The 23,339-nt window shown below is 42.7% G+C and overlaps 2 protein-coding genes across 6 annotated transcripts in view; both read left to right on the top strand.

Moving 5' to 3' along the window:
* Positions 1 to 753: 753 nt before the first annotated feature.
* On the top strand, positions 754 to 15,332 carry armt1 (acidic residue methyltransferase 1). Its single transcript, XM_055885253.1, has 5 exons — positions 754 to 862; positions 1,813 to 1,918; positions 2,200 to 2,441; positions 2,785 to 2,950; positions 12,637 to 15,332. Exons 1-5 carry the CDS (start codon positions 801 to 803, stop codon positions 13,417 to 13,419), a joined length of 1,359 nt encoding a protein of 452 aa, XP_055741228.1. The 5' UTR covers positions 754 to 800; the 3' UTR covers positions 13,420 to 15,332.
* A 1,144-nt stretch (positions 15,333 to 16,476) lies between these two features.
* The window catches only part of esr1 (estrogen receptor 1), a 28,117-nt gene continuing 21,254 nt past the window's right edge, over positions 16,477 to 23,339 (top strand). For 2 of the 5 annotated variants that reach the window (XM_055885248.1, XM_055885247.1), the window contains exons 1-2: positions 16,616 to 17,816; positions 19,720 to 19,940. In XM_055885248.1, coding sequence (XP_055741223.1) covers positions 17,383 to 17,816; positions 19,720 to 19,940 — 655 coding nt within the window. In that variant the 5' untranslated portion in view covers positions 16,616 to 17,382. The other 3 variants (XM_055885251.1, XM_055885249.1, XM_055885252.1) reach the window with 3 other exon arrangements.

Here is a 23,339-nt window from a genome sequence, read left to right as displayed (position 1 = left end):
AGTACAGAAGGTGTTGTATGCTGAGGCAGTGAAGAAAGTAGTAGAGGAAGATGGGTACAGGGCGAGGGATCCTGAGAGGATCCCTGTGAGTAGGCTGAGGCCAAAGGAAAATTGATTGGAATAATATGTGCTTCAGTAAGGTTGGTTTCTTAGCCATTGTTATCAACTGTACCGCAGAAGTGTAAATCACAGAAAATATATTTTGTGAGTGCAGCTGCAGAGAAGTACTTCGGATTACGAGATTTTACCGCAGAAGAGTTACAGGGGGTGCTGAACGGTAGTGTTCTGTCCTCCCAGGCTGTTGACTGCAATATTTAACTTTTTGGGCAACTGACCAAATTAACATAGAAATGTGAGTTATAGATTTGTCATCGTTATTGAAAGCAAGCGTAAGACGTGGTAGATCTGTTCTATGTGCGCTATTTCTATGCCTCCTGTTTTTAAGTTTCGTTTTTGCTTTTTTTACTTTCGGTTTTGTACATCAGCTTCAAACAGCCGAACATACAATATTTTTGGTTATGGAAAATATATTTTACAGTGGTTTAGATGGTACAATGATTCTCTACACAATTACTGCTTGTTTGGTCATATAAACTGAAATTAGGCAAACTATTAGGAAATAGCGGAGCAAATTTAGCATATTGCTCCTTTAATAGTTGGCAGGGTAATTTTTTTATTTTATTTTACCAAGTATAATGGATTGTACAGAAGGTGGCGGCATGCATCACTAACGTTTGTTTGCGGACCGCCATAATAATATAGAAGAAGAATGTTGTCATATTCTCTTCCTGGTTGAAAAGATGGCGGCTAATCAAGCTTTGCGCCAATTAGTCCCTCCATCCCTGTCTGCTAAAGTTGAAGGGTATGTTGACAGCTATGTTTAGTACTCTTATGATCCGTGTTTTAACTATATCTAAGCTATACAATCAAGGAGACAGTTCAACAGAATTGTGTTGGGTCAGGAAGGGGGCAGCGTGGTACGTAGGCTAGCAGCACTAGCTAACGTAAGCTAGCTAGTAAGCTACAGCACATTTTACAGCTAGCTAGCTAAATTAGCTACGGAATGTAGGCTAGTGTGATTAAGTTTCTCTCCCTGTATTGGCACCTGATACTTGCTTGGCTCCTGGTCAATCAAATCAGATTCACTTTTGTTAGCTACATCATCCAACGTTATAGACGATGCGTTTGTTTTAATGCTAATCAGACCAGATCAGTTCTGAATGAAGTGGCGTCAATAAATGTTAACGTTATATCTCTGGTGCTATTCCAGTTTAAAAAAAAGCGTTTTAGCCATTTAAGCTTTGAAAACATGTTTTGGCTTGAAATAATGAGGACTGTAGGACCTAGAACAGGGGTGTTCAACACTTACTCTACGAGGTCCAGAGACTAAAGGCTTTCTGTTCTACCTGTCAATTAATTGCACCCACCTGGTGTCCCTGGTCTAAATCAGTCCAGGTTAAAGGGGAACGGAAGAAAATGCAATGGAACTGGCTTCGAAATCCACAGTTGAGTTTGGAGGATATAGAATAATGAGGAAGTAAGGAACCATTGATGTCAGGAATGGTTTAGTCGGATGGACAGGTGTGTCTACCATAGATCACCTGGGGGGGCTAGGTCTAGCCATGCCCCTTCTCCTTAGTTGCCTAAGGTGCTAAACTGTGAGGATTCATAACTTAGTTGTGGTCAGCAACATGTCAGGAAATTGCATGAGCTGAGTCAGACATCCCCTTAGTGGTTAGTGATCTGCACCCATCCTTAATTTTACATTCAAAACGTTGCTTCTAATTTGTCATGTGTTTCTTCCTCACACAGCTCATTTGCATATCTCACAGTGAGAGACAGGTTGCCGACCATCCTGACAAGAGTCATTGACACCATCCATCGCAACAAAAACAAGTTCTTTGAGGAGTTTGGTGAGGTAAGAATAACCACCATCACTTGTCCATCCTAAGCCACTGTGCTATAAACATACAAATATTGGACATTTTTTATTTCCTGACACATCCTGATCTTGGATCAGCTTCTCCTCCCCCAAATCCTTACAATTAACACTTGGGTAAAAAAACACAAAATTGACCTTGGATCAGGGTCTATGGTTCAACTTCATCCTACTCCTCTTCTATATCAAATTGTATTGGTCACATACACATATTAAGCAGATGTTATTGCGAGTGTAGCGAAATGCTTATGTTTCCATAGGAGGGAGTCCAGGCAGAGAAGAGGACCATTGGCTTTCTTTCTAAGCTGAGAAATGAGCTGCTGACAGACAAGCCTGTCCTGGTTCTGTGTGACGGCCTGGAGGACACAGACAGCTGGAACCAGTACCTCCAGAGACAGCAGAGGCTACTGGGGGAGCGGGACCCCGTCAGCTGGTTCAAGTCCCCCTGGCTCTACATAGAGTGCTATATGTACCGCAGGATACAGGAGGCCATCTGGCTCAAGTGAGAACCAGTGCTGCTAAATGTTACCATTAGCTTAGACTTGAGAAGGGAATGCATAGGTCAGGGTTTCCCAAACTCGGTCCTCGGGACCCCACGTTTAGATTTTTGCCCTAGCATTACACAGCTGATTCAAATAACGAATCATCAAGTTTTGATAGTTTGAATCAGCTGTGTTAGGGCAAAAACCAAAATGAGTTTTGGAAAATAATCCCATTTCAACCAATGTTATAACTGATTTATCAATAAGCTACCTATACACTGTTTATACATGATACACTAAATGGATAACTAATTAGGGTATGTGTCTTTTAACCTATCCTTTCTCTCTTTGTGTCTGTGCCAGTCCCCCCATCAGCGACTTTGACGTGTTTAATGAAAGCAAGACGCAGAGTTTCTTTGAGTCCCAACAGGCTGTGATATCCCTGTGTACATATCTACAGGGATTCAACAGGAACATGGACGACCTCTCAGAGACACAGCTCATGGAGCAGTTCCACAAACTACTACAGGTGAATATTGCCAACCATCTTAAATCAAATTGTATTTGTCACATGCGCTGAATACAACAGGTGTAGACCTTAGTGAAATGCTTACTTACAAGCCCTTAACCAACAATGCAGTTTTAAGAAAAAAAGTGTTAAAGTATTTACTAAAATAAAAAGTAAAACATGTAATAAATATTTTTTTTAAATGGGTTCACGCCCAGGCTCTGTCACCGCGACCGGGAGGTCCGTGGGGCGACGCACAATTGGCCTAGCGTCGTCCGGGTTAGGGAGGGTTTGGCCGGTAGGTATATCCTTGTCTCATCGCGCACCAGCGACTCCTGTGGCGGGCCTGGCGCAGTGTGCGCTAACCAAGGGAGCCGGGTGCACAGTGTTTCCTCCGACACATTGTTGCGGCTGGCTTCCGGGTTGGAGGCGCGCTGTGTTAAGAAGCAGTGCGGCTTGGTTGGGTTGTGTTTCGGAGGATGCATGGCTTTCGACCTTCGTCTCTCCCGAGCCCGTACGGGAGTTGTAGCGATGAGACAAGATAGTAATTACTAGCAATTGGATACCACGAAAATTGGGGAGAAAAGGGGGTCAAATAAAAAAGATTTTTTTTTTTGAAAAATATATAAGAAAAAGAACAAATAATTAAGGAGCAACAATAAAATAACAGTAGCAAGGCTATATACTGTGGGTACTGGTACAGAGTCAATGTGCGGGGGCACCGGTTAGTCGAGGTAATTGAGGTAATATGTACATGTAGGTAGAAGTAAAGTTACTATGCATGGATAATAAACAAAGCAGCTTAAAAATGGGGGGTAGGTTAATGCAAATAGTCCGGAGAGCTGTTTGATTAGCTGTTCAGGAGTCTTATGGCTTGGGGGTAGACGCTGTTAAGAAGCCTTTTGGACCTAGAATTGGCGCTCCAGTACCACTTGCTGTGCGGTAGCAGAGAGAACAGTCTATGACTAGGTTGGCTGGAGTCTTTGACAATTTTTTGGGCCTTCCTCTCACACCGCTTGGTATAGAGGTCCTGGATGGCAGGAAGCTTGGCCCCAGTGATGTACTGGGCCGTACGCACTACGCTCTGTAGTCCCTTGAGGTCGGAAGCTGAGAAGTTGCCATACCAGGTGGTGATGCAACTGGTCAGGATGCGCTCGATGGTGCAGCTGTAGAACCTTTTTCTGTAGTCCACAATCATCTCCTTTGTCTTGCTCACGTTAAGGGAGAGGTTGTTGTCCTGGCACCACACTGCCAGGTCTGACCTCCTCACTATAGGCTGTCTCATCATTGTCTGTGATCAGGCCTACCACTGTTGTCGTCGGCCAACTTAATGATGGTGTTGGAGTTGTGCTTGGCCATTCAGTCATGGGTGAACAGGGAGTAGAGCTGGGGACTGAGCATACACCCCTGAGTTGAGGATCAGCGAGGCAGGTATGTTGTTACCTACCCTTACCACCTGGGGGCGGCCAACAGGAAGTCCAGGATCCAGTTGCAGAGGGAGGTGTTTAGTCCCAGGGTCCTTAGCTTAGTGATGAGCTTTGAGGGTACTATGGTGTTGAACGCTGAGCTGTAGTCAATGAATAGCAAAAGGTGTTCCTTTTGTCCAGGTGAGAAAGGGCAGTGTGGAGTGCTATAGAGATTGCATCATCTGTGGATCTGTTGGAGCGGTATACAAATTGGAGTAGGTCTAGTGTTTCTGGGATAGTGGTGTTGATGTGAGCCCTTACCAGCCTTTCAAAGCACTTCATGGCTACAGATGTGAGTGCTACGGGTCGGTAGTCATTTAGGCGTTGTTACCTTGGTGTTCTTGGGCACAGTTCTATGGTGGTCTACTTGATACATGTTGGTATTACAGACTCGGTCAGGGACAGTTTGAAAACGCCAGTGAAGACGCTTGTCAGTTGGTCAGCGCATGCTCAGAGTACACGTTCTGGTAATCCGTCTGGCCTTGTGAATGTTGACCTATTTAAAGGTCTTACTCACATCGGCTATGGAGAGCATGATCATACAGTCGTTCGGGACAGCTGATGCTCTCATGCATGCTTTAGTGTTGCTTGCCTCAAAGCGAGCATGGAAGTTATCTAGCTTGTCTGGTAGGCTTGTGTCACTGGGCAGCTCGTGGCTGTGCTTCCCTTTTGTAGTCCGTAATAGTTTGTAAGCCCTGCCACATCCGATGAGCGTCGGAGCCGGTATAGTACAATTCAATCTTAGTCCTGTATTGACGCTTTGCCTGTTTGATGGTTCATCGGAGGGCATAGCGGGATTTCTTACATACGCCCGGGTTAGAGTCCCGCTCTGCTCTTTGAAAGCGGCAGCTCTAGCCTTTAGCTCAGTGGGGATGTTGCCTGTAGTCCATGACTGCTGTTGGAGTATGTACGTACGGTCACTGTGGGGACGACGTCATCAATTGACGAAGCCAGTGACTGATGTGGTGTACTCCTTAATGCATTCGGAAGAATCCCGGAACATATTCCAGTCTGTGCTCGCAAAACAGTCCTGTAGCTTAGCTGCTGCTTCATCTGACCACTTTTTTATTGACCGAGTCACAGGTACTTCCTGCTTTAGTTTTTGCTTGTAAGCAGGAATCAGGAGGATAGCGTTATGGTCAGATTTGTCAAATGGATGGCGAGGGAGAGCTCTGTACGCATTTCTTTTCTTCTTTTTTTTCAATTGAAAGTTTTATTAAGTTTTCAATCAACCAACCAAACACATTCCACATTCACAGATGTGACAGACTTAAAAATAAAAAAATAAATGTTTTTTATAAATATATATATATATATATATATATATATATATATATATATGTGTGTGTGTGTGTGTGTGTGTGTGTGTGTGTGTGTGTGTGTGTGTGTGTGTGTGTGTGTGTGTGTGTGTGTGTGTGTGTGTATGTATGTATATACACACACATACACACAAATAATAATTATAACAACATTTAAAATATAGAACTTGCAGCAGCTCTATCAAGGTTCTTATTAGCTATTTCCAGCCTTAGCTGAGATGACGAGCCAATAATTCGTTTTTAGATTTTACAGCACCTTACACAACACGTATCTGCTCATCTCCCTGATCCCCCCCATTCACTCTGTCCAATTTGAAATATAGTTGAGTAGTGGAGACCAGAGTCTATCAAACTTGGGCTGTCTCTTGTGGAGGTCATAAGTGAGCTTTTCAAGAGGGAGAAAGTCAACAATCTGGTCAATCCACATTTTAAATGTAGGAGATGTACTAGAGGCCCACAATAGAAGAATACATTTCTTAGCAAGGTATGTAATGGTCATGAGCAAATTTTCTCTGTCAGGATCAAGAACAAAGTCCTGCTGGGCATTAAGAAGATAGAGACACGGGGTCATATCAAACTGTACATCTAGTATTTTCTGTGCAGCAGTATGTATAGATTGCCAAAATCTGGCAATCTCTCTACAGCTCCAAAATACATGCATATAGGTTCCACTTTCAGAGGTACATCTTTTACAGTTAGGAGAAATGTCTGTTTTAATTTTATGGAGTCTCAAGGGAGTGTAATAAAATTTGTACAAAAATTTGTAATTAGATTAGATTCATTTTTTACATTAGTAGAGGAGCAGTATAACCTGTCGCAAACCTCCGCCCATAACTCATCACTGATAGTCAGACCAGATTTCCCAGATTATTTTCAAAGGAGTAAAGGAGGAGCCTCCTTTCTCAGAGAGGAGTCTATAGATATAGGATATTTTGCCTTTAATGGATTGTGCTATGACAAGAAGGGGTTCAACTTCATTCAACTGAGTTCTAAACCTCCTCTTGGAAGTAAATGAGGAGATGACATGTCTAATTTGAAGATATTAAAAAATAAAAAAAATAAAAATAAATGATCTTGCCACATTGAATTCACTGCAGAGCTCTTGAAAGGATTTCAGTGTAGTGGTCTTTTGATGAAATAGGTCTGAGAAGGTCCTGATTCCTAGAGTATGCCAAAGATTAAAGTTGGCATCCCTCAGGGCTTTTGGCAAGTCTGGGTTGCCTACTATAGGCGAGTGAGATCATATTTGGGAGGAGATGCCCAGGTATTTCTTACAGTCCCTCCACGCTAGTAGGGTGCTGTAAATCACAAATGTTTTGGCTATGTTGCCCACTTCACTAAAGTTATTAATGAATATAGTTGAGCTTAGTGGCAATGAACCACAGGATTGGGCTTCTATCTGGATCCACGTTAACTCTTGTCTGTTTGTGATCCATGTTAGCATGTTGCGGATTTGGGCAGACCAGTAGTACAATTGAAGGGAGGGAAGGGCAACACCACCCTTAGATTCAGGTTTCGATAGAGTGGAGAACTTGATCCTAGGTTTTTTATTGCCCCATATAAATTTGGTGATGCTTTGGTTAATTGTTTTGAAAAAGGAAGCTGGGAGATAGCATGGAAGCATCTGAAATAAATGGTTCAGTCTAGGGAGGATGTTCATACGGATTACCATAATTCTTCCTACTAAGCTAATTGGGAAGGAGATCCAGGTTTGGAGGTTGTTCTTGATTCGATCCAGGAGTGGAAGATAATTCTCCTTGTTATGAATATCCCAAGGTATTGAAACCCCTGTGTCTTCCATTGGAATGGGCATAGTGTCTTCATAGAACTGGTGAGTGTAATATTGAGAGGGCAGACAGTGGATTTGTTAAAATTAATCTTATAACCTGAACTTGCCATACTGAGCAATTGTGTCTAAAATGGGAGGAAGGGATTTCTCAGGGTTGGATATGTAGAGCAAGACATCATCCGCGTAAAGCGAAATCTTGTGCTGCAGGCTGCCTGCAGGAACACCTATAATACTTGGATTGCTCCTTATCAACTCTGCCAGAGGCTCCGCCCCCAACAAGTAGAGCAGGGGGGACAGCGAGCACCCTTGTCTTGTGCCCCGTCCCAAAGGGAATCTGTCAGAGTTCAGTCCGTTAGTAGTCACCATGACATTTGGATGAGAGTATAGTGATTTGATCCATTTAATAAAGTTTGGGCCCATATTGAACTTTTCTAAGACTGAGAACAGAAAGCTCCACTCCATCCTGTCGAACGCCTTCTCAGCATCCAATGAAGCCAGCAGGACAGGGATCTTCTGTGCGTTTACTTGATCAATAATATCAAAAAGACGGCGAATGTTATCAGAAGAGTATCTGTCTCTAATAAATCCAGTTTGGTCCGCTTTTATTATTTTGGGAAGAAGAGTGTTTAGTCTTTTGGCGAGTAATTTGGTAATTATTTTGTAGTCGAAATTCAACAAGCTTATGGGCCGGAAGGAGGAGCAGGATAGGGGGTCCTTGTCTTTTTTGACCAACACTGTAATGCGAGCTGTGTGCATTGAGTCTGGGAGAACTCCGTTTTTGCAAAAATCCTCCAGCATTGGCATGAAAATAGGGCTAAGCTGGGGCCAAAAAGCTTTGTAGAACTCTCTGGGGAATCAATCTGGGCCTGGGGACTTGTTAGGTGGCATGGAGGTAATTGCCTCCAGGATCTCCTCAGGAGTGAAGGGGGAGTTGAGATCTTCTTGGTCGGTCTCTGATAGTTTAGGTAGCGAGATTCCCTCTAGGAAGGAGTGGAGTTCTGCCTCCGTGTGTTTTCTCTCAGAGGTATATAGTTTGCAGTAAAAATCATGAAAAGTTAAATTGATCTTTTTTGGGTCATATGTGACCTCGTCCTCCTCTGCTGTTCGGATAGCCATAATTGTACGCTCTGACTGCTCTTTTTTTAATTGATAAGCAAGCAATCTACTAGGGCTATTGGTATACTCATGGTATTTCTGTTTAGTAAAGAAAACTTTTTTTTTAATCTCCCGAGTATAGTCCAAATTCAGTTTGGCTTTGGCTGCTTTAAGCTGACTCCAGGAGGTGCTGTCTGGGGATTGTTTATATACTTTTTCACAGCGTTCCAGCTCCCTCTCCAGATCTAGCCTATGTGCTTCCATTGCTTTTTTCTTAGAGGGAACATATGCAATTAGATGACCTCTTAGTGTGGCTTTAGCAGCGTCCCACATTGTGGCCGGAGAAACAGGAGAATCTTTGTTGTCTTGTGTGTAGTTGTCTATCCATGTAGTTACCAATGTATGGAATGCTTCGTTTGATAGCATGGAGGTGTTGAATTTCCAGCTCTTTGACCTCGGGATGTTTTTGCAGAGGTCAAAGCGGAGGTGAACAAAGGCGTGATCTGAAAGTGCTATGGGTCCGATTGTACACGTGGCTGAATTTATGAAACTCTTTGGGATAAAAATGTAATCTATACGGGAGTAGGTGTTATGGACATTAGAGTAGTATGTATAGTCCATAGCTGAGCTATTAGTCTCTCTCCAGATATCTATCAGTCCCATCTCTTTACTAAGAGAGTTCAACATCTTTGCAGATCTAGGATTTGTGGTGATATCAATCAGTCCTCTATCACTCTCCAGATATCTATCAGTCCCATCTCTTTAGTAAGAGAGTTCAACATCTTTGCAGATCTAGGATTTGTGGTGATATCAATCAGTCCTCTATCACTCTCCAGATATCTATCAGTCCCATCTCTTTAGTAAGAGAGTTCAACATCTTTGCAGATCTAGGATTTGTGGTGGGGACTTGAGATGATTTGTCTCGGGTTGGGTTCAGGGTACAATTAAAATCTCCGGCCAACACTCCAAAGGAAACACAATGCTCATTGAACAGGGTTATCATTTTCGACATAAAAGCAGGAGTGTCTGTGTTAGGGGCGTATATGTTTAAGATGGTAATTGGTTGCCCATACAGTGACCCAGTTATCAAAATAAATCTCCCCTCCGGATCAGATATGTTTTTGTCAATTATGAATGGAACATTCTTATGGATAAGCATGGCTGTACCTCTACTGTTGGATTTGAAAGATGAGAAATACACCTGTCCCACCCAAGCTCTGCGGAGTTTGGCATGTTCAGCATCACAGAGGTGTGTCTCTTGCAATAGCGCGATGTCTGCTTTTTCCTTTTTTAGAGCACATAGTATCTTTTTCCGTTTTATTGCATGACCTAGACCATGACAGTTCCATGTCAATAGATTTAAGGTACTAGTCATCGTCATCGAACAGTAATCGAACTTTAGTGCAAGTCATCTCTGGGTAAAGGTGGATAGTAGTTACAGCTGCGTTCACATAAAAGGAAAATAAATGGTTTACATAAAATAACAATCTCTGAACACCCCAGCCGAGTTCCCAAACAACTCGACATATCCCGTTGGATCTATTACCTCCCCGCTCAGTCACAATTCTGTGTTCCAACAAAAAAAAAAAAAACGGGAACAGTTAGCAACGCACAACGTCTCCCCCTCCCCACCAAAGAAATGCCTCATCATCTCCGCCCCGCATTGAGTAAATGACAACGTAGCCCCCGTCCAGACCACATTAAAAAAGGGAGAAAATAAAATCAATAGCCCAGCCTACATATAGTAGGCCTAGGTTATAATATGGGGCCTATCCCTCTCAGCTAAAGGAACATAAATATAGATTAGACGGCTATAATGACATTTTGCAGGGCGGGTGGGTCTTTGGATATCGGCTATATGTTGTCTTACCTCCTTTAGTAATAATAGTAATCGCATTTAGTCATTGGTCCACTTCTCATTGACCGGGGTTGTCTTTCAAAAAACGTTTTGCGTCTTCGGGAGTTTTGAAGTGTCGCAGGGCTCCTTGGTGAAGAATCCTGAGCTCGTTTGGGTATTTAAATCCCCTAAAGATGCCTCGGTCAATGGAGCATTTCTTCACCTCGTCAAACTCTCGGCGCTTTCGGCGTATTCCAGCTGACAGGTCCTGGAGTAAGGTGAGGTTGGTGTTTCCCACTGTAATGGTGTTGGTTTTCGCCGCCTGTAGGACTCGTTCCTTGTCGGTGAATCTCAGGAAACGTATGGTGATTGGGCGCGGTGGTTGTCTGGCTGCTGGTGGGGGCCTCAGTGCTCGGTGAGCTCTCTCGAGATCTAAGGGCCTGTCGGTGGACAGGTGGAGCCACTCGGGAAGTTTGTCTTGCAGGTAGCGGATCAGTGGCATGTTTCCCTCTTCTTTTTCGCCCAGATTTAATAGAACACAATTATTCCTTCGCCCCCTGTTTTCCAGGTCCTCTGTTTTCTCTTCCAGCTGCTCTATTTTTCTTTTAGCATATGCTATTGTTTCCATGGCGTCTGTCAATAAGTTTTCCGTGGATAGGATTCGCCCCTCTGCCTCGTCCAGGCGCCCCGCGTTTATGGTTATCTTGTTGTTTATGTCAGGCAAAGCATTTCCCAGGATTGTCACCTTGCCCCCTATCGCACTGAGCTGAGCGTTAATGGCATCTAGTTTAGTGTTGAGTTCTGTACGTTGGGATCTCAGCTCAGAAAAGATGTCTTCGACAGAGTGCGAGGTTGGCGTTCGTTGGGCCTCGGGGGGGGGGGGAACGGGTCCTCTTGCTCCTGGCTAATGGCGCTAGCTTTTTCTGAAGCTAGCTGCTTCTTGGAGGCTTTTTCCGTCGCTAGTGCTCGAGTCCGGGTAAAAATGTCACCTGTAGTGTCGCCTTTTGTAGCCGCCATGACTTTTTGACTAAAGCTAAATAAGTGTAAACTTGAAGTGGAGGTAAGATTAGGAATTGGAAACTACTTGTGCGGAGCTCCTAGTTCATGCGGCCATCTCGTTCAGGGGTCACGTGATCCCCCCTGTACGCATTCTGTATGTGGAGTAAAGGTGGTGTAGAGTTTTTTTTATTTTTTTATTCTCGGGTTGCACATTTAACATGCTGGTAGAAATGAGGTAAAACGGATTTAAATTTCCCTATATTAAAGTCCCCGGCTACTAGGAGCGCCGCCTCTGGATGAGCATTTTCTTGTTTGCTTATGACATTACACAGCTCATTGAGAGCCGTCTTAGTGCCAGCATCGGTTTGTAGTGGGAAATAGACAGCTACGAAAAATATAGATGTAATTATCTTGGTAAATAGTGTGGTCTACAGCTTATGAGATACTTTACCTCAGGCGAGCAAAACCTTGAGACTTCCTTAATATTAGATTTCATGCACCAGCTGTTTTACAAATGTACAAATAGACACAGATCGCCACCACTTGTCTTACCGGAGGCAGCTGTTCTATCTTGCCGATGGACAGAAAACCCAGCCAGCTGTATATTATCCATGTCATTGTTCAGCCACGACTCGGTGAAACATAAGATATTACATTTTTTAATGTTCTTTTGGTAGCATAGTCTTGATCGGATTTTGTTATCCATTGATTGCACGTTGGCTAATAGTACTGATGGTAGAGGGGGGATCCTACGTCCCCGATATCTCCGTCTCTTCTTCATGTGAATGTGGGCCTTGTCGGGTGTCCGAAGTAAATCCTTCGCGTCAGACTCGTTAAAGAAAAAATATTCGTCCAGTTCGAGGTGAGTAGTCACTGTCCTGATATCCAGAAGCTCTTTTCGGTCAGAGACGGTGGTAGAAATATTATGTATAAAATAAGTAAAAAGTATTGCGAAACACACACAATAGTACAATTGGTAAGGAGCCCGTAAAACGGCAGCCATGTCCTCCGGCGCCATCTCACAGGTGAAGCTGTGCAAACTTCAGGGGTTTATTATAAGAGGCCAGCTAAATGTTGATTGTTGAAAATGAAAGTGAAGTCGCATTACCAAAGATAATTTGATGTTTTGTCTGTTTTGGCATTTAATCCCAAATGTTACGATCACAGTTTCTGTGAGTTAATGTCTCTGTTCCTCCTCTTAGGTGTCTCTGTGGGGTAACAGGTGTGACCTGTCCATCTCTGCTGGCATGGAGAACTCTCAGAAGGCCAGTCCCATTGACTCCCTGTCTGACCTGAAGTCTTTTATCCTGGTGGACGACTCCAACATGGTGTGGTCTGCTCTGACCTCTGCCCAGAGACCAGGGGAGGACGGCAAAACCACCCCAGGGAGGGTGGACATCGTCCTGGACAACGCTGGCTTCGAGCTGGTCACAGACCTGGTCCTCGCTAACTTCCTGGTGTCCGCTGGTCTGGCCAGGGAGGTCCGCTTCCATGGCAAGTCCATCCCCTGGTTTGTCTCCGACGTCACCGCGCACGACTTCCAGTGGACCATCCGCCAGACCCTGGCGGCCAATCACAAGTGGATGTCCAAGAGCGGCGTCCAATGGCAGAGCTACGTACGGGACGGCGTGTGGTCCTATCATGACCACCCGTTCTGGACAATGCCTCATGAGTACTGTGACATGGCGGGCGATGCGCCTGACCTCTACGCGACACTGCAGGGAGCCGACCTGATTCTGTTTAAAGGAGACCTGAACTACAGGAAGCTGACTGGGGACAGGGAGTGGGATCACATGGTGCCGTTTGATAGGGCACTGAGGGGGTTCGGGCCAGCTCCCCTGTGCAGTCTGAGGACTCTGAAGGCTAACATCCAGGTGGGGCTCCAGCCGGGGCAGGGGGAGAACCTCAACACCCAGGAGCCCAGCTGGATGACCAGCGGGAAGTACGCTGTGGTCCAATTCTCCAGCCCTCACAGGGAACAGTAGACCTGTCTGGGACAGGAATTGACGTCAATATGTTCATAATATGTGGTGTCATCATAATCAGAGGAAGCAAGGGCGTGAGCAGGGCCAGTGTACTTGTAACCATATGCCAGGTTAGAGGTGTAGTATGTTTTGTCTTAGAACTACCTAATGAACTACCTAATGTATTTAAATGAGGAGAGTGCTTTAAAGGAGGATGATAGAGGATACTTTAAAAAGAGGAGGGTAGTTAAATACGGAGTGGCTGCAGATCTGACTTCTCTGGACCCGTCTTCTCGACAGCTAAAGGTTCAAAGCTTCTGTGAATGTGTGGTATCTCTACTTTACACACAGTCTCTGTTCTACTTGTTCAGCTGCCCAGAGAAGAGGCTACTCTGGCGAAAGGTGCTTGTTTAATAAAGTTAGATCAAACTTGAATCATTGTAAGATTACATAAAGATAATATTCTACAGAACCAAATGAAATAGCATAGTATAACATTACTCTATGACAAAAACCACCTAATTTCTTATACTTTAGGATGATTGTGCTAATGGTCACGTTTTTCTCTCATGCGGTCTAAACTCTGCACGCCACTCAGCAAAGGAATGCTACAGTTTAATACCATCTGCAAAAAAATGTGCTCAAGGTACATAACTAATTCAAAACACTGTAGCCTACTTCAAACAACACTGTAGCCTACTTCAAACAACACTGTAGCCTACTTCAAACAACACTGTAGCCTACACTCAATAATATTTAAATGCATATGCCCATGAAACTGATTGCGAGCAAATGGTTGGCGTGCAGATACTGCTTGGATGTTTCACCGGTAAAACTTGAAGAATTATCATTCACGATTGACAGTGAGAAATGCGAAGGGAGGGTGACCAAAAGTTTGGGTGTGCGTAGAGGTAAAGAAACACATGCACAGAACGTGAGTCGGATCTTCAGCTCTGGGGAAAGGGATCCAGTGGGATGGGGCTGTGACCTCCGGATCCCCAGCCTCTGCCATTTAAATAATGATCAACTGGCAAAACTACAAAACAATGACATTTACTTCTCCCATTTAACAAATGTGTTGACGGTTGTTTACCATCATCCAGTACTAGGGTTGGCCTGCACCTCGATTCCATTTCAAATCAGTCAATTTAGAAGCATTGAAATTCCAAGTCATGAATTGAAACATGCTTATCTGATCTTAAGTGACTTTTTCCCAACCATATTATGTAATTTATGTAATGTTTTTGTCTCCCCAACAGCGACTACACAAAATACAGATTTGAGACACATTTCATTCATAATCAGAGGCAATAAGATGCAAGGTGCAATTTTAACATTTACATGTTAAGTTGGCCTGTCATGAATAGTTTAGAATTGTTATTTTAAGTTGAGACCTTATGTAATACCAAAAGCCAGCGGCTACTTTTTTAGCCAATTTTTTTTGCATGAGCTTGGCAAGAAAAGAGTCCATTACAGAGTAACTTGTGGTTGCTGGTATTTTCTGGGTCTTAATCAACGTCATCAGTTTGTCTTGTCAATTTATTGCATGCGTTTTTGTTAGCATACATCGGGGTTTGCACAGTGACCACAGTCCCAGAGTTTACATTTTCATAGTTAAATAACTGAAGTTGAACTACAAGGTAATGTACACACTCTGGAAAACTATAGATAAATCATAGTCTTTGGGGCAGTGCAATCACACATACAAGGCGTGTGTTGTTAAAAGAATAGCACTAACACCTGTCTATGTATTTCTGTTTCTGTTTGATAGTGCATAATGTTATTTACTCATGTCATTAGAATGTCTCTGTAACCAGTGCTGGTGCCGTTGTGATCCTAAATGACTGGTTTGTTCTCTCTGCAGAAATCTGGAACAAAAATTGTTATATTATAACGGACTTGGTTTAAATAAAGAACTTCAATGACTGGTCTTATCTCATACTGTTGTGTAAATGAATGACAGTAAGAAAATAGGAACCGAGGCTTGACCTAGAAAGATGATTCCCTTTCACTCATTCTCCCCATAATCTTGTTCTCTTCAATATATCCTGGGAACGTGTATAAAAAATTAAGTTATCAGTCTACTTGTTTAGCACTTGACATCATATGTCTGAATCTGGGTTGTTTACTGAGTGAATAGATGTAGAGAGTGGAGCTTCTCTAGGCAGCAGGTCAAACTGGAGGCCATTTTCTCCCAGTTTGCAGAGATAGAGGTTAATGAACCATCACTTTAATTAGCAAAAAGTTTCCCCCATAAAATTCAGCCGTCCATTTGTCAAAGTTTTGAAGAATCTGAATCCCCAGTATGATCTCACTGAATTGTTTGTAGAGATGAAGATGCTCATCTTTTCGTACTGTAACATGGAGAGCTGATCGGTCCTTTTTTTTGTACTGAGAATTCTTGCACACGTTGAGGACTGGAAATACTAGTAGTCTTAAGTTAGTAATAACAGTGTTGTGCTAGGCTCACCCTGCATTTCTACAAGTTACAACGTTATTCCTTTAGAGAAACAGTTATCTTCCAGTGTAGGTTGAAGGTCAAGAGTTGTCCTTGTATGCCCTTGAAACTTACCTAAAAGAATGGAGAAGACAGTAAATGACTTTTTAAACATTGGTTTAATTTCATCATGATGCAGCATGTACGTAAAAACCCCTTTGTTTGCTGCTTTGGCGGGATAATAGTTTATATTTGATCAGTGGCTATCGTTGATAAGGTATTCCTTTTGAAATGCCCAATGATAGCAAGACAATTTACTTTAAATTAGTAGCATTTCCTTGGTCATAGTAGAGTGTGATTTGGTCAGTGTAGTTTGGTGATCTTACTGCAATGCTGTATTCTGTTTTCCTGTATAGATGTAGGCTATGAAAAGATGGAACATATAAGAACATGCATTGCCTGATGTCTGAATCCTCTCATCTTTTCCCCACTTGGAGTTGCATAATGTTGGCATCAGAACGATGTTGACCTCACATTCTGTTTGCTGTGTCATGTTGACCTGCTCTAGAGATACACTATCAATATCGATCCGGCTGCGTTCATTTGTTTCTACCTTTTTCAAATCTCTTTTTTCACATTGTGATGCGAAGCCAGATCTCAGAAAGAGGGATGAGAGCGAGAGGACAGGGAGAAAGGAACAGTCCCTATAGCCACTCAACACAATGCTCATGATTAGACCCAAAGAGCTGAATATTGATCCATATCGTCATTAAGGTAAGTACTGTATATATGACGTCTTTGTATGTATTTCATGTAATGGGTTCCTATTTTATTGCTTCCTTCTCGTGGAATTGTTTCGTATAATTTGCCAGATTTGCACATAAATCCACTGATAGACACATTCAATAATGATTTAACTTCTTAGAAGAGTGAGTCAGAAAGGAGTGATATTCTGGGCCACGGCAGTACATGTAACTAAATGACTGATAAGCATTCAGAGAGGAAGTCACACCAGGGTGTAACTCTCCTTGGAGCCTAGCGGCGTCCTCTAAAAGCTTTTCAGGGAAGAGAAAAAGAAGCTGGCGTTTTAGAAAAAATGTAAGGGGACAGGGGAGTTGTTGGAGTGGTTGCCTCTTTTCGTTCTCTCTCTCTCTTGCTCTATCTCTATATATCTGTCACTTGTTGTCCTTTCCTCCATCCCTCCCTCCCACAGCAGTGTAGATAGTTAAGGGAAAAGAGAAAAGCTCTGCCTCTCAAAAATAAGTGGGAGGGAGGAATGTTTTTGGGCTGTCTCCATGCGAAACCTGGGAGGGAAGAGAGAGCAAGGAGGGAAGAGAAAAGAGAGAGAGAGAACCTAGTGAACGCCTCTTCCCGTCCTCTTCAGCCCAACAGCCAGTACTGAGTTGCTTAGCACAGGCTGTTAAGGAAGGAACAGAGCAAGAGAGAAAAGAGAGAGAGAAGACAGAACAGAGCCCTTCTCCCCTCCCACCCCTTAGTGAGCCAGTCTAAACCAAGCTGCTTGTCACTGCTGTTGTTCTGTGAATGTGATGCTGGTCAGACAGTCCCATACGCAGATTTCCAAACCTCTCGGAGCTCCTCTCAGATCCCGAACGACCCTGGAGAGCCCCACCATCTCCCCCCCAAAACTCTCACCACAGCAGCCGACCACCCCCAACAGCAACATGTACCCTGAGGAGACACGCGGAGGTGGTGGGGCAGCCGCCTTTAACTACCTGGACGGAGGGTATGACTACACAGCCCCTGCCCAAGGCCCGGCCCCCCTCTATTACTCCACCACCCCCCAGGATGCCCACGGACCCCCTTCGGATGGCAGCATGCAGTCCCTGGGCAGCAGTCCCACTGGCCCACTGGTGTTTGTGTCCTCCAGCCCCCAGCTCAGCCCCTTCCTCCACCCCCCAAGCCACCATGGTCTCCCCAGCCAGTCATACTACCTGGAGACCTCTTCCACACCCTTATACAGGTGAGTGATCTAAGCTGTCGTTGAGCCTTAGTATATGGGAATCAGCTGTTCTGGCTGAACATGTGTTGTTGTAATGTAAGTAGATGAGAGTGAGATCAGTGATGTGATGTTTATTTGATCATTGTTATTTGGACAGTGTATGTTACTGACTATGGAGTATCTTTCAACAGCTGCCATGTCCCTGTAAGTCTGGTACACCTGACCACTAATTATGTAATTGTGACAGAGCATTTCAGTAAAGACATGGCATGTCCTGACCCATATGATATTTTTGCTCGGAGAGAGAGAGTGATACCCTACATTGAGTGAATATAAACTGTAGATATAGAGGTTTGGCCTTTTTTTTATTGTTCCCTTCATTGTTTGACTGTTCTTATCCCACATTAACAGTAATATTTTTAGGGGATACCATTTTGTTATTTTGCTCTGTGTACTTTTGTTTCTCTAGCATCTTTTTAGTAGATTGTCTGGCCAACAAATAATGATAGTCAGCCAAAATAGACTCTTTAAAACTAAACATATACTCAGGACTTAGTTTTATTACATATATTCAATAATGTTTAGTCCTCAAAGTTGGCTATTATGCTCATTATATAAATACTGTATATGTGACATTACTGTACTAGGTTATCGTCATTAAAAATGAAAGATCATTCATTCATTATCAGAAGGGAAATATTTAGGCTATTGTGAGCAGCGTTTATAAAGCCGTAGCAACGGAGCTTTAATCCCTCCGATTAACGACTTTGCTGGAGACCTTGAGAAAAGAACAATACGTAAGAACAACAAAAGTACACACGCACATTTCATTTCCAGAATGAGATGGAGACAGATCTAGTTGCTCAGGGATAGCAGATTAGTCTAAGATGCTGCTGTTAGCTATAATTGGCTCAATTTGTCCTTTGAGGGATTGAAAGGCTCAGTGGTGTGAACCTCTATTACACTTTTCACTCTCTATTGAATCAGAAAAGATCATTGTCTGACAGGTGTGAGATTTTTATCAGAGAAATTGATGTTGGTTGTTCCATGTTTTCAAAGCACTTAGATTGAAACCAAGGCAGAGGTCATTAGAGAAGTATGCTTTTAAAGACAACCAGCACACTATTAAAAGGAGAAAACCAATTCAATCGTATTTATTTTATGTTGCCCAAAAGGCACATTTGAATTAACGAGTTTGTAAAAGAGCTTTCAGTGCTGTCATCTTGAAAAAATTATGTCACAAAGTACAACTCCAGGTTGACTCATCCAGAGAGGAAGAGGCAAGCGAGAGTTTTCCACGAAAAATAAGACCATAATTTCAGGATTTTTTTTATGGAAGTAAATAAAAAATGTTTTATTGCTAATTCGCTTTGTGAGGCTTATTTATGTAATATAAGTTTTTTAATGGTTAGTTTGTTACGAATGCACTGATATAAGTGGCATTTCTGCAATTAAAAAAACAACGACTTTATATCGGAGTTGTGCCCTTTGTCATAGAGATAGATAGAGAACTCATCATGGATATAACCCATTTTAACATTGTCATTGGCATCGAGGGCTTCCACCAATTTAATGTAGTCAACTTGGTGGGGATTCATATGAGTTTGGAGCAATCAGCCAATGAAGAAGAAAATTGACTACTTTAAAATGGAGATACCCTCAATGGCACTGCCCATGCTGTCTTAGACGCTATAATGGGTACAGATACAAAGATGAGTCCTCTATCTATCTCCATGACCTGTTGTTCACACACGTATCTGCCCTCTAATTGGCTTGAATGGTCCCATCTGATTTCGCCTTCCATCTTTGAGGACATGTACTGTATTTTCATTGTTAGAGCGGTCAATTAACTATCTTGTCAATATATTTGACAATCTTTGACTCACCCAGCAAAGACAATCATCTGACAAACCCTGTGTTGCAGGTCGAGTGTGGTAACCAATCAGCTATCAGCGTCAGAGGAGAAGCTCTGCATCGCCTCCGATAGGCAGCAGTCGTACAGTGCGGCAGGGTCAGGGGTCAGGGTGTTTGAGATGGCCAACGAGACGAGGTACTGTGCGGTCTGCAGCGACTTTGCCTCTGGGTACCACTACGGAGTTTGGTCCTGCGAGGGCTGCAAAGCCTTCTTCAAAAGGAGCATCCAAGGTAAGCCTCCTCTCATCCCTACTACTATATCCCACTCCCCAACATCTGTGTCAATGCAATGTGTGTGTGTGTGTGTGTGCGTGCATGCGTGCGTGTGTAAATGTATGTGTGTGTGTGTGTGTGTGCGTGTGCGTGCATCTCTGTGCGTGTGTGTGTGTGTGTTTGTGTCTGTGTGTGCGTCTCTGTGTGGGTGTGTGTGTATGTGTGTGTGTGTGTGTGTGGCTCCTAACCAGCTTTGTAAGGTCAATTTACAGTATATCTGGCCGAGTCACTTATATGTGAATTAAATTTGTAGCCTGTTGGGAACCATATTGGGAGTATGTAGGAGGCCGTTGGTAGAATTTTTCCCGGAGAATCTGATGTTCTCATTGGTTCTGCCTCCTTTGACACTAGCAAATCACGAGCCAATCACCACAGATTTTTTTTTCTTCTCCAAAGCATATTATTGGTGCCACATGGGGATGGAGTGGGGAAAGACAGCGCATGTCAGTATGGAGCACAGTTCACAATAGAGTACCACAGTATGAGTCATACTACACATAAAACCTAACTGTCAAACAAGGAAATGGTTCCAATTGTTTTTCCACCATTTTTTTTTTTTTAAACATTTAAAATAAGGGCTGTGTTTTGTGCCATTTTGATAACTGTGTAAATCTCTCCAGGACAAGGTGAGTTTTACCAATATATTCGCCTGGATTGTCGCCCCCCAAAATGAATTTCTAATTAATTAATGTGGCTATCATAAAGAACTATAAATGCCATGATGATCTAGACAAGACTGCCGAATCGAGGCAAAGGTAACAAAATCTGGATTAACTATCTAATGTTTGCTAAATTTATTAATTGAATGGTGGAAAAACAATTGGAACCATTTCCCTGTTTGACCTCTAGGTTTTATGGGTGTTATGACACCTCCACTATGCATGTAACATCTCACCAGCTGGTCACTTTTTTTCTTGTGACAGGTACATTTGTTGCAGCATAGCTAATGCCACAGTAATTATAGGCCTAATATATCTGAATATATCTGAATAATATTGGGTATGGAGGGTGATCATAGGTACACATACAATTTGGTGTCAAATGAAACCTGGGAGTCTACAGTATATACCTGTAACGGCCGTCGTAGGAAGAAGGTATGGACCAAAGCGCAGTGTGGGAAGTGTTCATGATTATTTATTTTAAAAAACTGAACACTGAGACAAAATAACAAAATGTAACAACACAAAACAGTTCTGTCTGGTGAAGACACAAAAACAGAAAACAACTACCCACAAAGCATCGGTGGGGAAAAGCTACCTAAGTATGGTTCTCAATCAGAGACAACGATAGACAGCTGCCTCTGATTGAGAACCACACCCGGCCAAAACCAAAGAAATACAAAACATAGAAAATGAACATAGAATGCCCACCCAAATCACACCCTGACCAAACCAAAATAGAGACATAAAAAGATCTCTACGGTCAGGGCGTGATAATACCAGTCAAAAGTTTGGACACACCTACACCTTCCGTTTGTTTTTCTTTATTTTTACCATTTTCTATATGGTAGAATAATAGTGAAGACATCACAACTATGAAATAGCACATAGAATCATATAGTAACCAAAAAAGTGTTAAACAAATCTAAATATATTATATATTGGAGATTCTTCAAAGGGATTCTTCACCCTTTGCCTTGATGACAGCTTTGCACACTCTTGGCATTCTCTCAACCAGCATCATGACGTAGTCAGCTGGAATGCATTTCAATTAACAGGTGTGCTTTGTTAAAAGTTAATTTGTGGAATTTCTTTCCTTCTTAATGCATTTGAGCCAATCAGTTGTGTTGTGACAAGGTAGGGGTGGTATACAGATGATAGCCCTATTTGGTAAAAGACCAAGTCCATATTATGGCAAGAACAGCTCAAATAAGCAAAGAAAAACGACAATGAATGTCAGTCAATCCGGAAAATTTCAAGAACTTTGAAAGTTTCTTAAATTGCAGTTGCAAAAACCATTAAGCGCTATGATGAAACTGGCTCTCATGAGGACTGACACATGGTAAGAAGACCGGGAGTTACCTCTGCTGCAGAGGATAAGTTCATTAGTGTTACCAGCCTCAGAAATTACAGCCCAAATAAATGCTTCACAGAGTTCAAATAACAGACACATCTCAACATCAACTGTTCAGAGGAGACTGCGTGAATCAGGCCATGGTCGAATTGCTGCAAAGAAACCACTACTAAAGGTCCCAAATAATAATAAGAGACTTACTTGAGCCAAGAAACACGAGCAATGGACATTAGACCGGTGGAAATCTGTCCTTTGGACTGATGAGTCCAAATATGAATTTTTTGGTTCCAACCGCTGTGTCTTTGTGAGATGCAGAGTAGGTGAATGGATTATCTCCGCATGTGTAATTCTCACCTGCTGCCCCCCTACAAAAGTTCCCTCAATTTTTTTTCGGCACAGAGCAAATTTCAGGTCTGCTTAGTGCAAACTTGAACGTTGTGAAAATTGTTTACAAATTCCTGTGAACACTGAGGCTGTACCCACTTTAAAACCTTTTCTCAATAGGGGGTGCTGTTTGCACTTTGTAATAATTTCGTTCCCAAATTAAACTGCCTCGTACTCAATTCTTGCTCGTACAATATGCATATTATTATTACTATTGGATAGAATACACTCTCTAGTTTCTAAAACCGTTTGAATTATATCTGTGAGTAAAACAGAACTCGAGTTGGAGCAATTTTCCTATGAGGAAGTGAGAAATCGGAAATCTGCGGTCGGTTTATTAATTTGCATGTCTTCTATTGGTTGAGATGCACTGCATACGCCTTCCCCTGGATGTCAGCAAATAGTGAGAATTGAAATGGAGTTGCTAGGCAGATCTGAGGCCTTATAAATGGGCTGGCAACGTGGGGTCCTCTCTTTCTCTCTTTCGCCATGACGCAAGACAGACCTCAGGATGGCGTTCTAGAAAGCTCCCGTTATAGCCCTTAGATATATCCGGCTCTGATTTTATTCGATATAGGTGTTAAAGACATCATAATGTTGTTATTTTAAACCGAGTTATATCAGTTTATATCAGTATATTGCGATTTTCGGGTATTTATTTGTGCTGCGTTCTAGTGAGTTGGGCACGTCTGGCCCACATGGCTAATGTTTACTGCTAATTCCAAAGTTGAAGACGACAATCTACAACCGAGCAACGATTCTTTTGGAAAAAGGACAACTTGCCCAAGATTCTGATGGGAACTCATCAAAAAGTAAGAACTATTTATGATGTTAATTCGTTGTTCTGTTGAAAAATGTAAAACTCATATTACGCCATTAATTTCATTGCGGTCTCGCTTTAATGCACGCTGTATGTCGTAGTAACGTTAATTTTAAAAATCTAACACAGCGATTGCATTA

The sequence above is a fragment of the Salvelinus fontinalis genome, chromosome 27 (genome assembly GCF_029448725.1).
Source record: "Salvelinus fontinalis isolate EN_2023a chromosome 27, ASM2944872v1, whole genome shotgun sequence".
In the NCBI taxonomy this organism is placed as follows: Eukaryota; Metazoa; Chordata; class Actinopteri; order Salmoniformes; family Salmonidae; genus Salvelinus; species Salvelinus fontinalis.
The sequence above is the reverse complement of the archived record's forward strand: the minus strand, read 5'-3'. Positions and strand labels throughout refer to the sequence as shown.

Excerpts from the sequence above, each read along its gene's own strand:
- armt1 (XM_055885253.1), top strand. The coding sequence starts at position 801 with ATGGCGGCTAATCAAGCTTTGCGCCAATTAGTCCCTCCATCCCTGTCT. Across the intron at positions 1,919-2,199 it reads TCTTTGAGGAGTTTGGTGAG|GAGGGAGTCCAGGCAGAGAA; the intron begins GTAAGAATAACC and ends ATGTTTCCATAG. Across the intron at positions 2,951-12,636 it reads AGTTCCACAAACTACTACAG|GTGTCTCTGTGGGGTAACAG; the intron begins GTGAATATTGCC and ends TCCTCCTCTTAG.